The 20,945-nt window shown below is 37.8% G+C and overlaps 1 protein-coding gene across 1 annotated transcript in view; it reads right to left on the bottom strand.

The window, feature by feature from the left end:
• TMEM132B (transmembrane protein 132B) overlaps positions 1-20,945 on the bottom strand; it is a 206,118-nt gene that overhangs the window by 133,343 nt on the left and 51,830 nt on the right. The window contains exon 2 of the mRNA XM_089491063.1: positions 19,761-19,907. Within this exon, the coding sequence (XP_089347189.1) occupies positions 19,761-19,907 (147 nt within the window). The remainder of the gene's footprint in view (positions 1-19,760; positions 19,908-20,945) is intronic.

Here is a 20,945-nt window from a genome sequence, read left to right as displayed (position 1 = left end):
AGATTTTGGGCCCTGACCCTTATGGTGGGCATTGTGAAAAAGCCCACTATACGATCATATTGGAGCACAGATCCCATAATATCCACCCCTGCTTTTTCCCAAATAATGCCCCGGAACAGGTACTTTGGGCTCCTAAAATTTTTACATTTTAGTGACAATTCCCAATGCCCCCTAGAGAGCACCCCCAATTTGACCGTTTATATAAATTGAGGCCCATTAATAATTATTTTTCAAGTAAATTCCCTGAAATTTATACCCCCGATAAAAATGTGGCTATAGACGAGTCCCTGGTCCTATTCAAGGGTAGACTGAACTTCAAACAGTATATCCCGTCCAAGCGCTCGAGGTACGGTGTAAAGTTATATAAACTTTGCCAGAGTGGGACGGGATATACTGTTTCCTTCAGAATCTACGAAGGGAAGGACAGTCACCTTGATCCCCCTGGCTGCCCACAATCTGTGGGTACTAGTGGGAAGATAGTGTGGGACCTGCTGTCCCCCTATTTGAATAAGGGCTACCACCTCCGGGTGGATAACTTTTATACCAGCCCAGATTTGTTTCATTTTTTATTTTTACAGCAGACCCCGGCATGTGGCACTGTTAGGCCAACCCGCAAGGGTTATCCTAAAAACCTTACATACCCAAAGCAGAGGTGCGGCACTACCAGTGCTCTGCGCAGTCAGGAGCTGTTGGCCCTCAGGTACACTGACAGGAAGGATGTGTATATCCTCTCCACTATACACAACGAGAAGGTGGTACCTGTCAGTGTACGTGGGGAAGGTGATGCTCAGGGGCTCAAGCCTCAGTGCATCACCGATTACAACAAGAACATGGGGGGTGTAGATCTTTCTGACCAGTGTCTGCAGCCGTACCTGGTGCTACGTAAGACTAAGACCTGGTACAAAAAGGTAGCCATTTACCTCACCCAGGTTGCCATGTACAACACATATGTGTTGTACAAGAAATGTGCCACTGGGAAGATCTACACCTTCCTAGAGTTCCAGCTCAAAATCCTGAGGGATATCCTCTTTGAGCAGCCAATCCCTCATGTGCAGGATGAGAATGTCCTGCGTCTTACCGGCAGGCATTTTCCTTCTACAATCCCCACCACTGGTGCCAAACAGAAGCCTCAGAAAAAATGCAGAGTCTGTTACAAAAAGGGTATTAAGAAGGATTCCAGGTACCACTGCCCTTCCTGTCCCTCTTTGCATCGATGAGTGCTTCATGATCTACCACACCAAGGTAGATTATTACATTTCCGTTATACATCTTTTTTTTTTTTTTGTGTTAGGGTGAGCCACAGGGGGGTATTTTCAATTGGCACAATTCCATAAGTTTTTTTCCCTGCAAATTAAAAAAAAACATAAATAACCATATGCATAAAAAACCTATGCGTGTGGGGTATTTCAGTAATCAGTGATCCAGTATGCCGGCACGTTACAATTTATGCCCTGTAATGTCCAGAAAACCACAAAAAAAGCAGGCATGTGGAGTATTTCCGTAATCAGGAGAGGCGGCTGAACAATTTAGGATAGATTTTTCTGCCGTAACACATACCCTGTAGAAAAAATCCTAAGAATACTACAAAATACTAAGACGCGTTGTTGAAAAAAGCGCAGGAACTAATTTCTGTGGCCACCTTTGACCTTTGACCTGCATGTAGAATGCCCAAATACCCCTGATAGGATAGCCTGGGTTGTCTGCTTTACAGAAATATATACCTTTGTGGGTGTTTTTGTTTTATTTGTTTAAAATTAGAGTCCCATCATAAAGTTACAGTCCCATCATACTTAATGTAAAAATTTTACGGCTTTGTATAAAGTAATGTACACCTTATAGTATGTTGCCTATATGTGCTGGGAAAATATGGAAAATCTATATAAATTAGGTATTTCTGAAATCAGGACACCTAAATTGATAAATCTGGATGGAATTTTCTGTCTCTTTACCTAATTTTGTGAGGATTCAGAGGGAAAATGAAAAAAAACTTAGATGTTTTTTTCTAACTTTTGCTAGTTTTTACTAAATTTCTAATTCTAAATTTTCAGCTAATCATCCAACTATGGTATCAAAAGAAAGCTCTATCTCTCCTTGAAAAAACAATATATAGTTTATATGGGTACACTATTCACAGGAAAAGAGAATCATCGCTGAACCGACATAGCGCAAAAATTGCAAAATTGCTCCGGGCCTTGAGGTACCAAAAACCCCTGGGATTGAAGGGGTTATACAACTGTAAAAACAAACTCTAAATACAGAATTTTACTTTACACCCAAAAACAAGAGTACAAACATAATTTATTTAGCCTGCTCATGTATATGCATAATGATGAACAAAATAAGGCCATATTTGTACAGATGTTTGAGGAAAATGAGTAAGAAGCAAAAATCATATATTGCAGTACTGTCAAAGTCTGTTGGAAGTAGGCATCAGCCGTTTCTGACTGAGTCGCCAAATTTCTGCATCCTGTGAAGACAATGATGTATTATAATTTGTTGGGTTGTTGGCCAGACCAAAGGTCACTGAGTGAGACAGAGTACTTGGGTAAAGCATTGATTCCTTGGTTCTCTAGGTGTCACGTTTCACCATGTGCTAGCTGGACTTGTTCAAACTTTGTTGTTCATTGTCATTTGCCGACCACTAGTGGCCGCCCTGGCCATTCTGGACCTCTCTGACTAATTATCAGGTCCAGCTGCAGGGGCTTACCTGATCAAGTCAGCCTTGATAAACCTGCCCAGCCCTGCAGTCTGGGCCTTGACATTAATGTTTGAGGACTACCTGTTTGGTTCCTGCCTTGTTCCAGAACCTGCCTTGTTCCAGAACCTGCCTTGTTCCAGAACCTGCCTTGTTCCAGAACCTGCCTTGTTCCAGAACCTGCCTTGTTCCAGAACCTGCCTTGTTCCAGTATCTGCCGTGTGCCCCGCAAGTGGGCTTATCTGCCGTGTGCCCCGCAAGTGGGCTTATCTGCCGTGTGCCCCGCAAGTGGGCTTATCTGCCGTGTGCCCCGCAAGTGGGCTTATCTGCCGTCTGCCCCGCAAGAGGGCTTATCTGCCGTGTGCCCCGCAAGTGGGCTTCCTGCCAAGTCGAGTGACTTTTTGTATATATTGATGTACCATCGCATTCAATACAACTCTTAATCCAGATCTGTTGTCTGTGGTTTATTCCTGCGCCTGTCTGTAACAACCCCAGACCATAATGCATCGTGAGGTACAGACAGAGCCCCTCGTATCCCCTGCACCTGGGCTCCTTATCAACCTGTGTTCCCAGCTCGTGACACTAGGTCACGTTTCTCATTGTCTGGGCAAGGAGCAGCGTTTGCCCATACCTACTTCCGCTCTCACTGTCAGATTATAAAAGGCTATTTGAGGTTGGCCTCACCTCCACCAAGAACGGGAGGAAGCCGGGGAAGTTCCAAAAGGTGAATCCACAAATCTGCTAGTCTTCAAGACTGTGTACATATTCATTAGAACATATGAAAACAACATGTGTCCTACAAAATCACCCAACAAAGATCCAATCAAATCTTCTTTATTACTGTGCATTATTTTCTCTTTCTCTTATCATGAACTGCACATTATTTCAGTAATGAATATGTTTGCTAACATTGTAGTGAAACTGGAGTAGATAAAAAAAAAAAACTCTTCACTAAATTATCTACAATAAGAAATAGTGTCTTCATTTTAATCATAACTATTTAACATGTTTTACTATCTCTCAGTGACATTTAATTTGAACTACATTTTTATATTACATAAATTTAAACAACAGCATTAATTTCCTCAAGAATTAGCATGTATATTTTCACACAGAATTCAAGTACTTTTAATCATGCGCATGAAGCTATTGTATCATATTCTGACCATAATATTCTGATGTTGGTGCTTTTTCTGGTAATGTTTTAAAGTTATTACAGCACTGCTTTTTATCACATTTGATACAGTTATTGTACTAATAGTGCAAGAAAAAAGGAATCAGTGAATTGTGTCCTAAAAATATTGGGATCAATGCAGAGCCGCAAGTGATAAAATAGTGTATTTAATAATGTATTTTATAAATATTTAAAATATATCACTCTGAGTCTACCAATGAAATTTATGTACATGATTTAATACATGCATTCAGGCACTGTTAGAACACGAATACTATTTTTGTATTATCAAAGGATCATCTAAGGTAGGGGTTCCTACCAAAATGTCTGTGTGTGGACCGCATTCATTTTCATCGAGAGAAAATATGGCCCAACCTGGCCAAAAGTTACAATACACATTATTATTTATTATAAAATAAAAAAAATGTAATCACATGTAAGTGACAGGTTTAAGCCACTGACATAGATTGGTGAGACCGATCAATAATCAGTCAACTAAACTGTCACAAATACTTAATCAGGTTGCAATAATTATGTATTTAAAAAAAAAAGTTTGGGTTTTGGAGACTTTTATGCCATCACATTCTAAATACATACATTGATTTGTGTCTGTTTTTTTATTACCTTGGGTGACCCCTCTCTCTGTGACAGCTGTCACTTATGGGAGGGGGAAATCAAGCAGCTGTTATAATCATCAGATGACTTCTATTGGTCAGGAGTGATATGATCATCATCAACCCACTCCTGATGAGCTCTAAACTGCTGCAGAGTCTCACCACAATTGACCAGGAAGCATCTTTGACTTCCAGTGCATTGCGGCTAAAAACATTTTTTTTACCCTTTAAATGCTGTTGCTCCATCAGAGCAATGCATGGTCTGTGATTTGAAGACAAACATTAACCCCTAAAATGCTGCGGTCACAGTATTGAAGGGGTTACATGCTACACAATCACCTCTCATTAGGCGATCAGATAGCTGGGGAGGGTTGAGGCTGGTCCTCACAAGCTTGTTACTACTAAAGACACAGAACATGAACTCCTAAAATGCATAATCACATCAGAGGAGGATCGGGCTGGTCCAAGAGAGACTCTGCCACTGAGCCCCAGCAAGTTGCATTGCGCTGATGAGCATCATCTACACAGTATGTATATATGACTACATGGTCCTCAGGCGGGCCGTACCTCAATGTCTGGCGGGCCACATGTTGGACACCCCTGATCTAAGGAAATAAATGACAACTTAGCTGCATTGTCTCAAAAAACAAAGTTATCATGTATACAGACGGTCCCGTGAATCTTAAATCTGAAACAAATTAAACCAGGACAAAAAGGTTTAAGCAAGTCGAAAAAGCCCCAATATAAATGATAGGAAAACAAGAAAAATGTTACAAGAAGAAAATCCATTATTTAACTCACATAGAAACTGGGCTATTTGTCTAAAATCAGGTATATAATCATACCATTCACATACACCATTTACCCTAGTGTCCTATAATAATCTAAAGCAATGTAAAAAAAAGACTACAAAAAATACATATACAAATACCGAACCTAAGCTTTGTTACAGAAAATAAAATTGGTATTATGAGGTAGGACCCTCTTTCCCAGCACACCTATGCAAGCCTAAGAGGAGCAACCACAGTGGGAGTTTGTGGTCCAGCATCAGCAACTCTGGGCTTTTCAGGAAAAATAAAGCTTTGCAGGGTCCTAAAATACGAGTCATTCCTACCACTCTTCTGGAAGATGCCCCATATTGTGAGGATAGCCCTAGTTTGCACTCAATGAGATGCACTAAGGTGCGATATGGTGGGAACAGACATGTCTATTCACTTAATAAAAAACAGCAATAATGGGACTCCCTGTTAACTAAAGAGTACCCACTCTTTTCCCTCCCCATGCATGATGATGGGTAATTAAGTAACCCTGAGAGATACATGGCAATATATACCCTCTCATCCTCAGCTAATGGGGATGGGAAGGTTAAATAATCTGAAAAAAAAATCTAAGGAAGCCATGGACCCTAAACTCTGTTTTCCTCTCACCCAGTGGGATGGGGGATTAAGGATTAAAAAAATGTCCCTTTGAAAATGTAAAATACCCTTTGGGTGGCATGACCCTATCAGATCCCCGTCTTGTCCATGAATACATTTGAAATCAATGTAGATGCACTAAAGGGTTCTAACACTGGCTATGGATGCACAGGTGTTTTCAATCAAGCCAAGTTTGAATCGAGTGCCCCTCCATCCCACAGGACAGCCTCCTCTAAATTAGTACTTTCAATGCTTTTTTAGATTGTTTTAACCCCCTCACTCCCAAAACTAGGCCTTCCTTTGACTCTCTATGCTGATGAGTATGAAGACAAAGGATTTCTAGCCTTATCTAGGCCTTGTCCATAGCTATTCTGGCATTTAGTCCACCAACGGTTAATACATTTCACCAATATCTTGCCTTAATCATCATTGAAAACTGAATAATAACTACCGGTACATAAAAAATTATTTTTACACTCTGGATAATCTGGATGATCTTCTGGATAATGTTAATGCGACAATTGCGATAACTCGATAGTCAGGCTTGTCAAAATCATAAACAAAGATCTGCGACATGAGATTTTAATAATTTTCTTTTTGCACCAGTTTCCGCCTTTCCTGACTATACTCTGTAAACAGAGATTTGAAACAATCTGTCATTTTGTGAAATCTGGCTAGCTTCCCAGTTTAGGTGATTAGTGTAAAACTACCGAAGTATTCTAATTAACAGTGCAGGGATACACAAAGGGGAAAGTGCTAAAAACAGATGGTGTTAGTGATGCGGGGCACATTACCAAGCTTGCCTATTAGCACCTTTGCGGAGTAGGTGATAGAAACATTTTCAGTACCACTGGGGTTAAACTTACTAGTGTGTTTGAAACCATGATGAAACCTACTGAGTTTGAAACTATGATGAAACCTACTGAGTTTGAAACCGTGATGATCTAACAAAAAAAATATTAATGTGTCCATATGTTAGTTAAGCTAAAAGATAATTTTCAAAGGTGCATGCTGCCTTTTCGAACATATAAGATAAAGTACATGAATATTCAGAACAAGTAACAAAGATTTTTTTGTTAACAGACACTGTAGTACAAAAATATAGAAATTTGGACACATTTATTTCTCAGCTGGTAGCCATCTGCATATATCTATACATCTTTATACAAAATCATTTAAAATTGAACATTAAAAAGGAAATCAAGAATAAAAAAAATGAATGGTTGCTATGTTAGCTATAAAACTCATCAGTTGGAAAAGATCTAGCGTTAATTTTTCTAAAAATACACAAGACCATTGAGGCCAATCCTGATTGCGGTTTGTATAGTATACAGTAGTAGAGCACAGTATACATTCAAAGTAATTATGGAAACATTTTTTTTATTACAGTATGATCCATCCCAAGGCTGAACACTTCCAGGTCTTGAGGGTTGCACACAGGTCACAGCGTTTGGATACCCCGGCTTGGGTGCATACATCTTAATTAATAAATCATTAAACAACTTGTTTTCAGTAAAGCATACACAGCATTCCTCACTTGAATATGACTATATTTGTGTAGCCCTACACAAAAACGTATCTTTCCTTCTTTCTAAGCGTCTGAGTGACAAGCGGAACATCTACTGTTTGCTTTAATATGATAGCCTGGAGGATCATTGGGCTGGAGCACCAAATGGATTCTGTATACATATCAAGTATAGAAACTCCTGATACTTTATTACAATACTGCAGAATATCAAGGAAGCACATACAGCTACACATGAAGTGTGTGGAGTATAGAAAGTGATTGTATTTATGGCAAAATCTGCCAAAATTGCTTCATATAAAAACTGAGACAGTCCTACCATCATACACACTTTAATGCATCCGAGATAAAAGCATAAGTACACCACTGACCACCCACCTCATCCTAAGATCCCTCCTTGTCATCCCAGGAAATAACCTGCATTGTTTTAGCAGACTGGGCATGTGATTCCAGCACCAGCAAATGTTTAGCTGTACAGAACCTCTATAAAACTATAGCTAAATGAAGTACTTGAGGTAGAAACACGTGGTCCTCCAAGCTAGAGGGCTGAGGCAGTCAGAACCCAGAGGTGCTTTTGAGCTGTTGTGGAGGTCCAGTCTAATCATGCTTTACAGGGGTTGAGGATTGAATTGCCATTTTTATTTATTGCTTTTTAAGTGCATGTTCATTATTTTTGTTCACTTAATAATGTGGAAAAATACATTTTGTGTGTAAATGCATGAGAAAGACCACAGTCAATAACAAGGTCATTGAAGATAGGACAGAAGAAGGACAGAAACATCAGACCATCCTAAGTGGCCTTCTGACCAGGGAGGAAAGGTACAATGGGTGTGCTGAACCTTCATGGTGACAGGGCCCATACAACCAAACCACCTCTTGATTAGATTTGGCATGCTTCAAAACTTCACAATTTTGCATGCACTTTAGGCTTCAATAAATAGTAATATCACAAATACCTTAGATCAAGGGTTTCAAACATGTGATGTGGCAGTAAAATTACAGCATAATGCAGAAATGTCAAATACAAAGGAGGAAATTTATATATAAATGCAGAAGTGATAGGCAAAAAAGATTAATATGTAGGTGAATAATTAAAATGTGTGATCCTTTTAAGATAAATTGCAAATACATGGAATTGACATATAAGAATGGCATAACATTGTATTGAGTGCGTAGAGCTTGCGTGCACTTACAGACCCATCTTATTATCGCATCAAAAAATGTGGCGTATTGTCACAAAAGGTGTGATATCACTAGTTCCCTGTTTAGGTGCCTATACCACGAGTACAAAGGTAAAAAAAAATACATTGGTGTAATAGGTTTCTCCCTCCTCTGGCACTCAGACGTTGAAAGAAAAACAATTCTACAATATCAATGAAAACCTAAAAGCTGTTCTCTGGAAATACAGACAAACAAACAAGCACTACCCATCAAACTACTGCTTGTTTAAAAAAGGCAATCAAAGTAAAAGAAATACAAGGCAATGACCAGGCCTAACCTTACAACATGTCAAATAAAGACTCATACGAAGTCACCGAGAGCAAGCAGAATTTAATCAGCTTGGCGCTGTGGGAGCTCCCCCAAAAAGTGTTGCTTGCCGAGTGCTGCAGACACATAATCACTCACAACTATAGGTGAATTACACTTCACATCAGAGGCTCACTGTTGGAATTCAGAGAGAGAAAAGGGCAAGTTGAGTAGCTTTGCCAGCCTCCTATAAATACAATCTGAGCAAAAAAAAAAAGCCAAAGCTACCACAAATAAAACACCCTGGGAGAAGAGGGAGCTCACTCAATCAAAGCTGCAACTGAACTGAATTGTAGAGTCACCCTGAAGTGTAGCCAATTAATATTTCAGGTTTCCAAATTAATTTTCCTGGTAGTATGATACATAAAGAGATGGCTTTTGGCTACTGAAGAATGGATTGGCAATGCATGCTTTTTGCCAAAATAGATGACCCAAAGTGAGTAGAAATGGCTTTGGGTACAGGATTATGAGTAGATACTTCATGCTCAATTACCTATACATTGTTGGAATTATACAACAATGTTTTATAATAAGCTTACATGTATTTATTCTATAGGCTTATATCTCAAATAATTGTGAATCTACATTTTTTATGTGTCATTTTTTAATATGCAAATAGCATTTGTTGTTTGTAATGAATCTCTAGCCTTTGCAGTCCTCAAAAATATAGCCTACTAGAAATCTTCTTTTAAGTTTGCTTTCATAAGCAAGATGGACTCTCTGTTCCTTCTTCTTTATCTGTTTTGAGATTTCACTGGTTAGCCGTATTTTGTGTGTTCATAGTTCAAATTTCACATACATTTATAAACACTATAGAATAATATTATGCAGCATTTATATCATCATTTGATCTCTTGTGTGCCCTTAATATGGACTTTTGTTTGAAATCCTTTATGTGAATCTATGTTGTGGATGGCTAGCTAATGTATATTAAGCATAGTGTTTAGTGGTTTTGTTTAAGCTCACTGTATCAATGGACAACCCGTGTAATTCTTTGCCAGCCCTCTCCCGCCAAGAAACCATTGTGTGATCCAGCAAGCAGCCACATTTACATCACTGTTTAGCTGCTGGCCTTAAATTGCCAGCTCTGGTTTTAATACCAAATCCATCACTTATCAGCAATATTAGTAGCATTATTCCGATTAGGAAACATGTAAAGGTATAACAGATAAAGGGGACCAGATATCTTCATAGGATATCACATGCAACCAACACAAAAGACAGGGTAGGCAGCAACATTTTAATAAATGCACCATATGCAACAATGAATTTCACAAGCCTTGCAAGGACACTAGTGGCCGTGACATTAACATTGTGTCTGCATCTGGTGAGGTGAAGAGGTTAACACAACGTTGAATTTGTATCCAGATAAAGGTGACTTGCTACTCTTTTACATTCAATTTCCGTGGCGTTTTTTGAGTGAGTTATGCTGATTTTGAACCTACTCTCACAACTGGCCACCCAAAACCTTTTCATGTTTTGCTCATTTTTCTTTGACACGTCAACTTCCATGGGGTGTAATTTACCGATAAGTAAGAATAATTATGCAAATGTGGTTAAGATACCTTTCTTACCCAATAAGACAAATATCGGGGAAACAGTGTTCAAATTGATAATGAATGAAAAAGATAATGAATGAAAAAGAAACTCCAGGTATCGTATGATCAGCTTGGCCTGTTCCCTAGCAAGTGAAGTGGTTAATTATGTTAAGGTTTAGCTCGACTGATTAGGCTTGACTTCAGTCACATGCACTTACATGTTAACACTCACAACATCACTCCTATATTAACTAACACATTAGTTGTTATGCATCACTGCCAATGTCTTCTGTTTTGTAATTTTCCTAGCATTAACTGATAACAATTGATATCCTTACACAATTATTAATTTCTAACTTACTGCTGCGGGGAAGTCAGGGTTTTAATTTAAAAAAAAAGTAATGTAGAAGTGCAGACTCTAATCCTATTAAGAGAGGAATGCTGATAATAAAACAGTATTTAGGTGTCAGCACTTAAATTACTCAAAAGGTTATGTGTCCAAGCAACAGACTGCTTTGTAAGCAAAACGCCTTGGCTGTCTTGGTTATTGGCTCTTAAAAGTTTTTTTGAGAATAACGCAGAAAAGTATTGGTACACAGACTTGTAATCAGGTGTCCTTTTCTGATCTCTTGTTACAAATTGTACTGCAGTACACGATTAGTAGAAATTATATATGAGGCGCCAATTTGTACTGCAGTGATGGAAAGTCGGGAAACAAAATGTTTGGGACTTAAGCAAGCACAATGTAAAGAAAGTGTAGGCTGTCTGCTGGATTTTAAAATCTAAAGCAGGAGAGGCTCTATAATTTACTAAGAAAAGGACGTGTAATGACCATGTGAATTTTAGTTTAAAGGGGCATTGCAGACTTTTTATGGCACAGTGGAGTCAATCTTGCATGGATGTAAGTCCATTTATCTAGACTGAGGATGACTAAGAGGCCCTAGCACAAATGGCGTATGTATGGTTGCCGAACGGATATGTCGACCATGCAGCCACACACTGCAGGACTCAACGATCTGCTGAAGTATCAGTTTAGGTAATTTTGTTGTGCTTTCAACTGACATATGTCCAAATTGATTATTCTGGATAAATCCCTATTGTTAGCTGTAGATGAGCATTAGATACTTGTTTTGACAACAGGATACACTGAGGTTGAAGGAGATTATATAAAAAAAACTGTGTGTATGTGTTTTATTATTAAGCATCTCTTTGGCAACCAAATGATAAGTATTTAATTTAAAGGTAATAGATTCTCTACCTTCCTTAATACAGTTAGTGGTGGGGGAGAGGGGGTTTTGGGAACATAAATGATGCACAATGCATTGGATGATGATATTTAAGGAATATAAAACAAAGTTATACAAATACTCATAGCAGGAATGGTTTAAATGGAGTTTTCCACAAAAAAAGATTTTCAGGTGAAACCTAAGCCATTATTTACACGTCAATACACAATGGCTTAAAGGAGCTAAAGGGGTAAAGTATATGTTATTTTGTAATTATTTTTTGCTTGTTTTTTTTACTTGGTTGGCATCATGGACTTTTAAAAATCAGTAGGATAGAGTAGTCTGCACTACAGACTGTTCTGTTCTACCATTAGAATCCTGGCCAAAACTCAACTCAACTGTTGATCCTCTTAATTTCACCTTAAGAATGCACCTATTCAAGATGACTTTTGCTAAATTACACTACCCCCTTCGAACTCTGCCTCTGTTGTTAAGGCCCAAAATGTATCAACTCCCACCACCACCATTTCATTTGGAAATAGAGAAAGGTGCAAATACTGAACAACCTTGATTATAGTTTTGGGAGCACAAATAAGGTTTTCTGTAAGGAGTGTCTGCACATAACACCCCTGCTTTTCCAGTCCAAGAACAGATCACACTTTAGCTAGTTATTATTCTGAACAGAGAATTTAAATTGGGTTTATTCACTAAAGCAGGGGTTTGCATGAGTTGAACATTTAAATTCCCTGATCTTGGCTAGTCCTGCATAGTCCCTAGTCAAATAAGTAAGCTTCAGTCTCCTCATTCATTGAACTATTCAGGACCAGGTGAGCCATTCTTTCTCAAGATTCTTGTCATATAGTGAAATGAGGGAGTTAAAACTCTTTTGCAATGTTTCCCTTTAGTGAATGAACCCCTCTGGCTTTACTTTGCATAACCAAGTGAACTTCTATCCCAAGAATAGCTTGGGCCAACTCGCACCTAATTTAAGGAAAAACAGGCCAAGAGTGGTCATTTATAATAAAAGTTAAATCCATGTAGTTGCAATCACAACTCTCCTGTAAATCTCCTTCTGACTCCCATTTTAGTGAATAAACCCCAATGTTTCTTAGATGTATAACTTGAAACATACAAACAATACACATAATTGGGTATATTCAATAATCTGTGGGTTTCAGAATCTTGTGCTATATAAAATGGTGGTATTTTTTCATTTATGAAAAGTTGTCCTACAGCATTCCTTATGTAAAATTGTTCTGTTATATATTGTAACAGATTTTAGATTGGGAATTGTATTTATGATATATAGTATATATTGCTACAATATACAATCCCCCCCCCCCCAAACTCACTGAGTTTATAAGATAACGGTGTCTATAATTTGACAGTAGTGTCCTGTGAGTTGTTTATTACAGTGTTTACAGGTAGCACAGCCTTTCTTGCTGGCAGGATGCACCTACTGGGACACAGAAACATGGAATGACAGCAGATATGAACCGTTTGGCCCATCTACTGGCCCATTTTCTCCGGCTGTAAAATGCTTGAATCTTATATTGAGGATAGTCTGACAACTATCCAATGCTTGTTTAAATTCCCTCAATCTATTAAGCTTTTATGCACCGATGGGCTGCGAGAGTTAGATTTTTTCCTACAGCTCACCTAGAACATATTTTATTTATAAATAAAACCTAGGGAGACCTTAAGGTGTGATGTATTTGTGTGAACTTTGTGTTAATACAGAATTTGGAAGAAAAACATATGGATCATGTTCATGTCTTAAATCATCTTTCAACAGAAACTGTAAATGAGATTTTGTCAAAATATCGTTATTTTAAGGATAATATGTGTGGTGGTTTGCAGCTTTGCTCCATGGTTTCGACATCATACTCCACATGTCTCAGACGCAAACAGCCCAAAAACGTGATTACAGAACATGAAAGCCACCATCTGCAATGTTTTATTGTTGGAATATTGTTTACATCATTATTAGTGTCCAAAACAGTTTGTGTTTCAGTTTGTTTAGCTTTTCAAGCAAAATATCAAACAATAGCCACCTCTTAAATATACGTGACTGAAGTTACAGTAAAATTCACAGCAGAAAAAGACAAAGCAACCATGTTTATGGCATGCAGAAGAAAAAGAACAGGGATTCAATGAAGCAACATGATTTAAATGGAGAACATTCATGCAGAGAGAACTTGTAAAAGTCTGTCTCTCCAAAGAGGGATTAAACAAAATCAAAATAACACAACATCCCAGGCTAAAATCTGCTGGATTCACATGCACAAGATGCTTAATTCTTTTATTGCAAGGCTATTAGCCGCAGCCTGATTGTGACAATGCACAAAAGACACAAACTTTAATATGTGATCATTGTTTGTTTCTATTTAACTTTATATTCATTTTGCAAGCCGTGTTAAAATAATTAGCTACAAAAGATATTGTTACATATGTGAAGTGTGTGTATGTGTGTATATATATATATATATATATATATATAAATATATATACATATACCGTTAAATAAAGGAAGGAAAATAGACATTTCTATAGAGGTAATGAATAAAAAGTGTTATTTTTTTGTAATCTAGACAACTATAGTATCAGCTCTTGACAGTATTCGCATTGCTGCTTATGTGCTTTTGTGAAAGAGTTTCTATAGTTCGCAACAATCTTTAAGGGGGCTGTGTATAAAAAAAAAAATTCTGGTAGAAAATGGTATAAATGGTGTAATCACGTCACCCAACGCAGCGTTCCCGTCAGCTGGTGCAACTTACCACTTTTGTACCAGAACTGCTCTTTTTACATAACACCCTACAGTACTTACCAGTTGGGAATGGCACTTTTACTACCCCGTTCTGTTTGATAAATAATGGAGTATGATATATAAAGCTAATGGAATCCAGTTTGGCAAGAGCCTCAAATGGTATCTTTCGTTTTGGCATCCTGCTGTAGTAATGAATGAGGTCCTGGAGTTTTGTTTTGTTTTCTTGTATTGTTTTTAATGTCCTAATAAATGTTTATAGGGAGTCAGCTTTCCATCCCATTGGATACCAGGTACTACCATAACCATGCTCTTTTCCATCCTTCTGTACTGTGCTAAATAAAAGAAGCAAGATACAAGTAGCACAATGCCCTAACAAAGTTTCTCCCATCTGGAATATGAGAACATGAAAAGGTCTGGCCCATTGAAGCATGCGCCATATAATTGGAGCTTGTCAACACTCTATGAAGTGGCCTTCTACTCTCTAAGGTATTGCGAAGCTAAGATAAATAGCTTCAATTGGAAGGGGCAACTTATTTTGCACCATCTCACACTGATGTTAATGGCATTATTATTACTATTACTACTAAAGATTTCAAGGTTTTAAGCTGAGGTGTTTCAAGTTTCTGTATATAAGAAATATTTCCCGGTAGAGGTTCTACACAGTGTACTCCATTACAACTTAGTTTTATATCTAACCATTACACAGCTTTTTTTTGTTTAGTTTTTTTTTACAGACCAAGCAGTTTCTCAAAGGTCATGCAAAATATTACATACCCTACTTTTATGCACATATTATTTCCTTAACTGCTCATCAGGATTCAATTAGACCATGAATCTCTTTTCAAAGTGTTTTGAAACTAAATGTCATTGTAAACGTACATTATTTTCACGGTTTACTGATCACTAGTTCAGGTACAGCTAGAAAGAACTAAAGCCAATAAAGCCGGTGACTTAAATAAAGAACGATACCTTTATCTTGGAACTTTGAAATCTATTAAACCAAAATCATAATATTTAAGCTTGATGAAAACTCTTAAAGTATTATCAAGTATTTGCCTTGTGTATGTTTTATTAAACTATTGAATTAAAGCTGTTAACAGTAACACAGCTTCCATTAGCAGACTTTTCACAGTTTCATACATATCTGTTAAATTATATTGAGAAGACACAACTTTAGTTAATTAGCACTTCGGCTCTTCCTTTTGTGTGATACATTTTTAATACTTTCAGATTAATTAAATTATGTAAATTCCAATAGCTGAAAAGAAAAAAATAACAATTTTGTCTAGACTGGAAATATACTAGGAAGGCTTTTTAAAGTACAAAAAAATACACATGATCTAGAAAATGGTCCCCTCTGGCACTATGTGGGTTTAACCTTTCTTTTTTCCCCTAGTTATTCATTTTTCTTCCTGTGGCCTTGGTGTTGTTTAGCTATTTTCTTTTTATAGTGAGGCATGCTGGGAAATGGTGGGTGAAAGATTTGCAGCTGCAAAAAATGTAGCTCATACCTTTTTATTAGACTAACATTTCATTTTTTTAAACGTTTTTTCAGCATAACCATCTTCTTTTGCCAATATACCATTGAAAGCATATCCTATAAACTAAATCTTGGTCCGTTAAAGAAAAGGGTATTGCCACAACTCCAATATTCATTTTTTTGCATTTAAATGTAAAATGTAGCCCTCCTCAACAACACAACTTACCGGTAATTTACGGAAGTGTTTGCAAACACTTGGTTGTGGCTTTGGTATATCTTAGCTCTTTTATAAAGCAGGCAATGCAATTTAAGGAGGCAATGCAGTAAAGCATCAGGAGAAGCAAGCAATGTGCTGGTCTGCATTGACAGAGTTACCAGGAGCAAGAAGAGGAAGGTGGTTATGGCTCCGTAAAGCTCTCTCACTTAGAGTGTTATGTACAGTTCTGGAGTTTCCCATCTCCAGAGGGTTATTGACATTTTTTTGAGATAGTTCATTAGACTGTTACTAAAATGGTAAATGGTTTGCAGGTAAAAATATCAGGAAAGACTATAGGACCTCAGTAGCTTGAAGGAGAGAGACAACAATATTAAAATACACAAAAGGATTTAGCAAAGTTAAAGTTTATTTTGAAGGAGAAATGTTAGAACAAGGGTTCATAATTTAAACATGCATAAAGGTGTATTGGTAGCCAACTTTATTAGGGTGAGAAGCGCAGACAGTATTTTGTTTTTTGTATACATTGTACAGCCAACTCACTGTATTTGCAGCATGCTCACACTGTTTGGTAGGCCTCATATTATACATTTGTATTATTTGAGCCTGAGACTAGCTTAGCGCACCGACATTTTTTATTTTCCCTGTTTACAGGGCTGTCCAACCTGCAGCCCTCCAGCTGCTGCAGGACTACATCTCCCATAATACTCTTTCAGCTCAATGGCTGGCAGAGGAGTATGGGAGATGTAGTGATTCAGCAGCTGGAGGGCCGCAGGTTGGACAACCTTGCTGTATTATATTCTGGGAGTTTGCAGCAGAACTAAACATATTAACTGATTTCACTTTCACCCAAGTTGGCCGTGCACTACTGTACAGGTAACTTAGAAAGATCTCTCTTATTTAACTATGCATGGCCAGCACAGCCCTTCTTGTAGGGGATGCTTTATAATGAATAGTGAGGTCAGATATACAACTAACCTGCAAACACTCACCATAGTGAAAGACAGAGGGTGAAAGACCCCCCTATATGCCACTCTGTCCCATGATATGCCTTTTGACCACCTATATGCCAGCGTCAGGGTACACAGTCTGGTCTACACAGTCCCACACTGTGCATTTCCCCACACTCCAACCTTTTTTTTTAACATGGGGGTTAAAGGAGAGAAAGGAAGAAAAGAGGTGGGCATTTTTTTTTACATGAAGAGTACCTTTGAGAATTGACATGTTCTGCCATGACAGGGTGAGGGACAGGGTCCTAAGTGGATGCTGGACCTGAAAATTTCTGATGTAAACTCTGGTAATGTATACCATTTATTATATCTATTTTAGTTGGGGCAACAAAAGACTGAAACTCTTCTGCCGGATCATGACTTTCTGTATAATCCTGGCACATTTGCAAGGTATGCTTTCCCAATCTTACCAAATACCTACTGATCATATCCAATGGAATATTCATGACCAAAGGCTGGAAGAGTAACAAGCTTAGAAAAAGATATTTGACTTGCAGGAAACCACACTTAGGCCAACTATGTGTGACCAACTGCCTTACTTATTTAGAAACAAATGTTATAAAGACAGAAACCTATTTCCAAAGGAATACAGCATCAGTTATCAGCTTTTTATAAAGTCCAGGAACTCAGACATTTAAAAACATGAACTGTTTTGTGAACCTGAACCACTGCAATTTGTTAAACTATGTTTCTCTTTTTTAAAGACCACTTCTTTAAGGAACATATTTCATCTGCAGAGAGCTCAATAAAATTATTAACTGTAACTTCAGCTATTATCAGTGGAATAAGCAATTTCTTTTCAAAACACATTCCACATGCATTTAATGAGCCTGGTGCAATGAGACAGGCAAGCCTTTAGTTTGAGGACAGTTAACTGAAGCGTCATATTCCTCTACAGGCAGGCCTACCACGCTGAGTCTCTTGGTTATTATGTAATAGACACTTAGTTGGCTTCTGTAGCATGGGTTGTGAATGATTTACAGGCATGAATTAGATATGAAATTCCCAAGACCAACAGAGATCAAGCATAACAGTCTTTAATGGAAAATGTTTATCTGCCAAAGAATACAGAGTTCAATGGAGAGGTTAACCATTACTGCAACTGGCCATGTATTGTATCCATGTGCTCTTAAAGCACTTAATGAATTAAATGACCACAATATAAAATGCTTTTGTAATGGAGTTATACAGTAAAGAAACTGCCAACATTATACCCTTCCACCAAAAGTGTACACTTTGAGTATGAATGAGTATGTGTGAATGAGTATGTTTGTACTGTATGTATATATATGTATAAGTGTGTGTTTGCGTAAGTGTATGTGTTAGCATGGATGTGTTTGGGGGCACAGAGATGGCACAAGCAGGTTATTTGGGGGCAAAGGTGGCACAAGCAGGCTGTTTGGATTCAAAGATGACACAGAAAGGCTGTTTGGGGGAAAAGGTGGTATAGACAGGCTGTTTGGGGGCAAATATGACACACACAGAAAGGATGTTTGGGGAAAAAGGTGGCATAGGCAGACTGTTTGGGGCAAATATGGCACAGACAGGCTGTTTGGGGCAAATATGACACAGACAAAATGTTAGGGGACAAAGATTACACAGACAAAATCTTTGGGGACATAGATGGCACAGACAAGAATTATTTATTTGATCTATACTTTCAATGCTGAGTTTACATGTGATCTATACCTGCAATGCTATGTTTTCATGTGTTATTTCTTCAATCTATACCTGCAAATACAGGGTTTGTATGTCTTATTCAGTTGCTCTATACCTGTAATGCTGGGTTTCCATGTGTTGTTTTTTATCTATATTTGAACTACAATTGACATTCTTACATTTCTTACAATACATATATTCAAGCGGTATGACAAGACTAGAATATACAGACTAACTGATACATTAGGTGAAGAAAGCCCTGCTCGCAAGCTTACAATCTTGAGAGTGGCATAGTATTGTACTGATCCCCTGCCCCCTCACGTGTGACATGAGCACATTTTACGCAGAGTCACACTAGGGTCAGAAGAAAGGAAGTATGTACTGTCTCCTCCGAGTCAGTGTGGCAAGTAATTTTGTTTTTGTTTTTTTTTGTGTGGTGAAGGGCATGCATGTTGGGGAGCGGGGGGGTCAAGCAAATGCTTGCCTGTTGTTCAATCAATATTAAAGGTGGCCCTGATTACTTTCGGTTATGTATTGGTAGCAGTTATTCTAAAATACCTTTTTAAGGGGGTGCATGATCTGAATATTTTTCAAATGTGTTCTTATTTTCCTATTGTTTTTTATAGTGCTGTGTGCTTTGAAAGGACAATCATACCTTAGGACAATACACATGTTGTAAAAGTATGTTCCACATATACATTGATTCAAGTTGAAGAATAAACACACTGCACATTTCAAATATCAACTGTAGCAAATGACTTGAACAATAAAGCAAACAATATCTTGTTTTTTTGTAATAAATATTGAGAAACTGGATATTGTCTGGAAGCTTCAGATGCAGTATGTGTTGGAAGTCAGTGTTTTTGTTTAACTGGTTACACCAAGGCATCTTTTGTTTGCTGTAGGAATAACATACCTGTTCTGGAACAAAGGACCCTGGCGCACACAGACTAGCGTAGCCATTGTGTGCTTCTCACCATGTTCGATCTGTTTCTGTACTACCCACTGTTCAGGGTCATCAACTCTCACAGCTAAAACTTTAGCACCGAGTGCTGCTTTAACCCTGTAAGATAGAGGAGATAAATAAATAACATTATACTTTATATCTACTACACATACAAGTCCATCTAAGTCTCTTCTCACTCATCAGAGTCTTACTGTTGGGTCCTTTCACTTATATGGCTCAAGTTCAGATGTATGCCCGCGCCTATACTACGGAGCCTCTTAGTTCTGCCTTTTTAGATTACTAGCCTGTTCAACAAGGTAGTGTATGATTGTCTCTCCTGGCTTACTTGGAGAAAATTCATTGCATGTGTAGTAGGCCTGTGGTGCCACCTGCCAGGTACAGAGAAGCAGCCATGGTACAGGAAAGAAGCATGATTTTGAAGTTGAAAAGCTACTTGTTTAGATAAGAGAAATGTAATAATTTATAGCTGTTCTGTTACAAATTGACCAGATATTTAACAGATTTTTTGGTGTGTCAAGAGAATGGTAATTGAAAAAAACCCAGAAATAATAACACAAATAACATAAAATTTCTCTAAACATCTAAATTCTCTAATTACCATGTTATCCAACAACACTGTATCGCCTTCAAAACATTTTTAGAAAAAAAACCTGGCAAGCATGTGGCCCTTGAGGCCTGAAGCTCAATACAATTGTTAGAATCTCTCCATACACAATGTTAAACTTTGACTTTTAAACAATACTAATAGCTGTGTTGTCAAACTTCAGCCATTTACAGCCAGATGTTTTTACGTTACAAAACCTATCACAATGTTCAGTGATATCCGGTGTCAATATGCTAATTACTTGTTAATTATAGAAATTCTAAACTCTGAACATCATAACCCTAGATTACCACACAAGACACCACTGTTGTAGTAATAACGATACAACCAAGCTTCTCCCCTGGATAACAATGAAAGACAGAGAAAGCATAAGAACACAATTTATGTCTCCATGATTTACATTTTATTACCATTTTGATTCATACAGAGTTAAAATTACATAGCCATAGATCATCGCAGGCAAAGGGGAAGCAGGTCCTAGTGCTTCTTTCTATACTTATCTCCATACTTATCTCCATTAGTGACTCTTT

The sequence above is a fragment of the Sceloporus occidentalis genome, unplaced genomic scaffold (genome assembly GCF_023333645.1).
Source record: "Sceloporus occidentalis isolate IW3139 unplaced genomic scaffold, rSceOcc1.0.p SCAF_48, whole genome shotgun sequence".
Lineage (NCBI taxonomy): Eukaryota > Metazoa > Chordata > Lepidosauria > Squamata > Phrynosomatidae > Sceloporus > Sceloporus occidentalis.
This window is presented reverse-complemented; position numbering and strand designations above follow the sequence as displayed.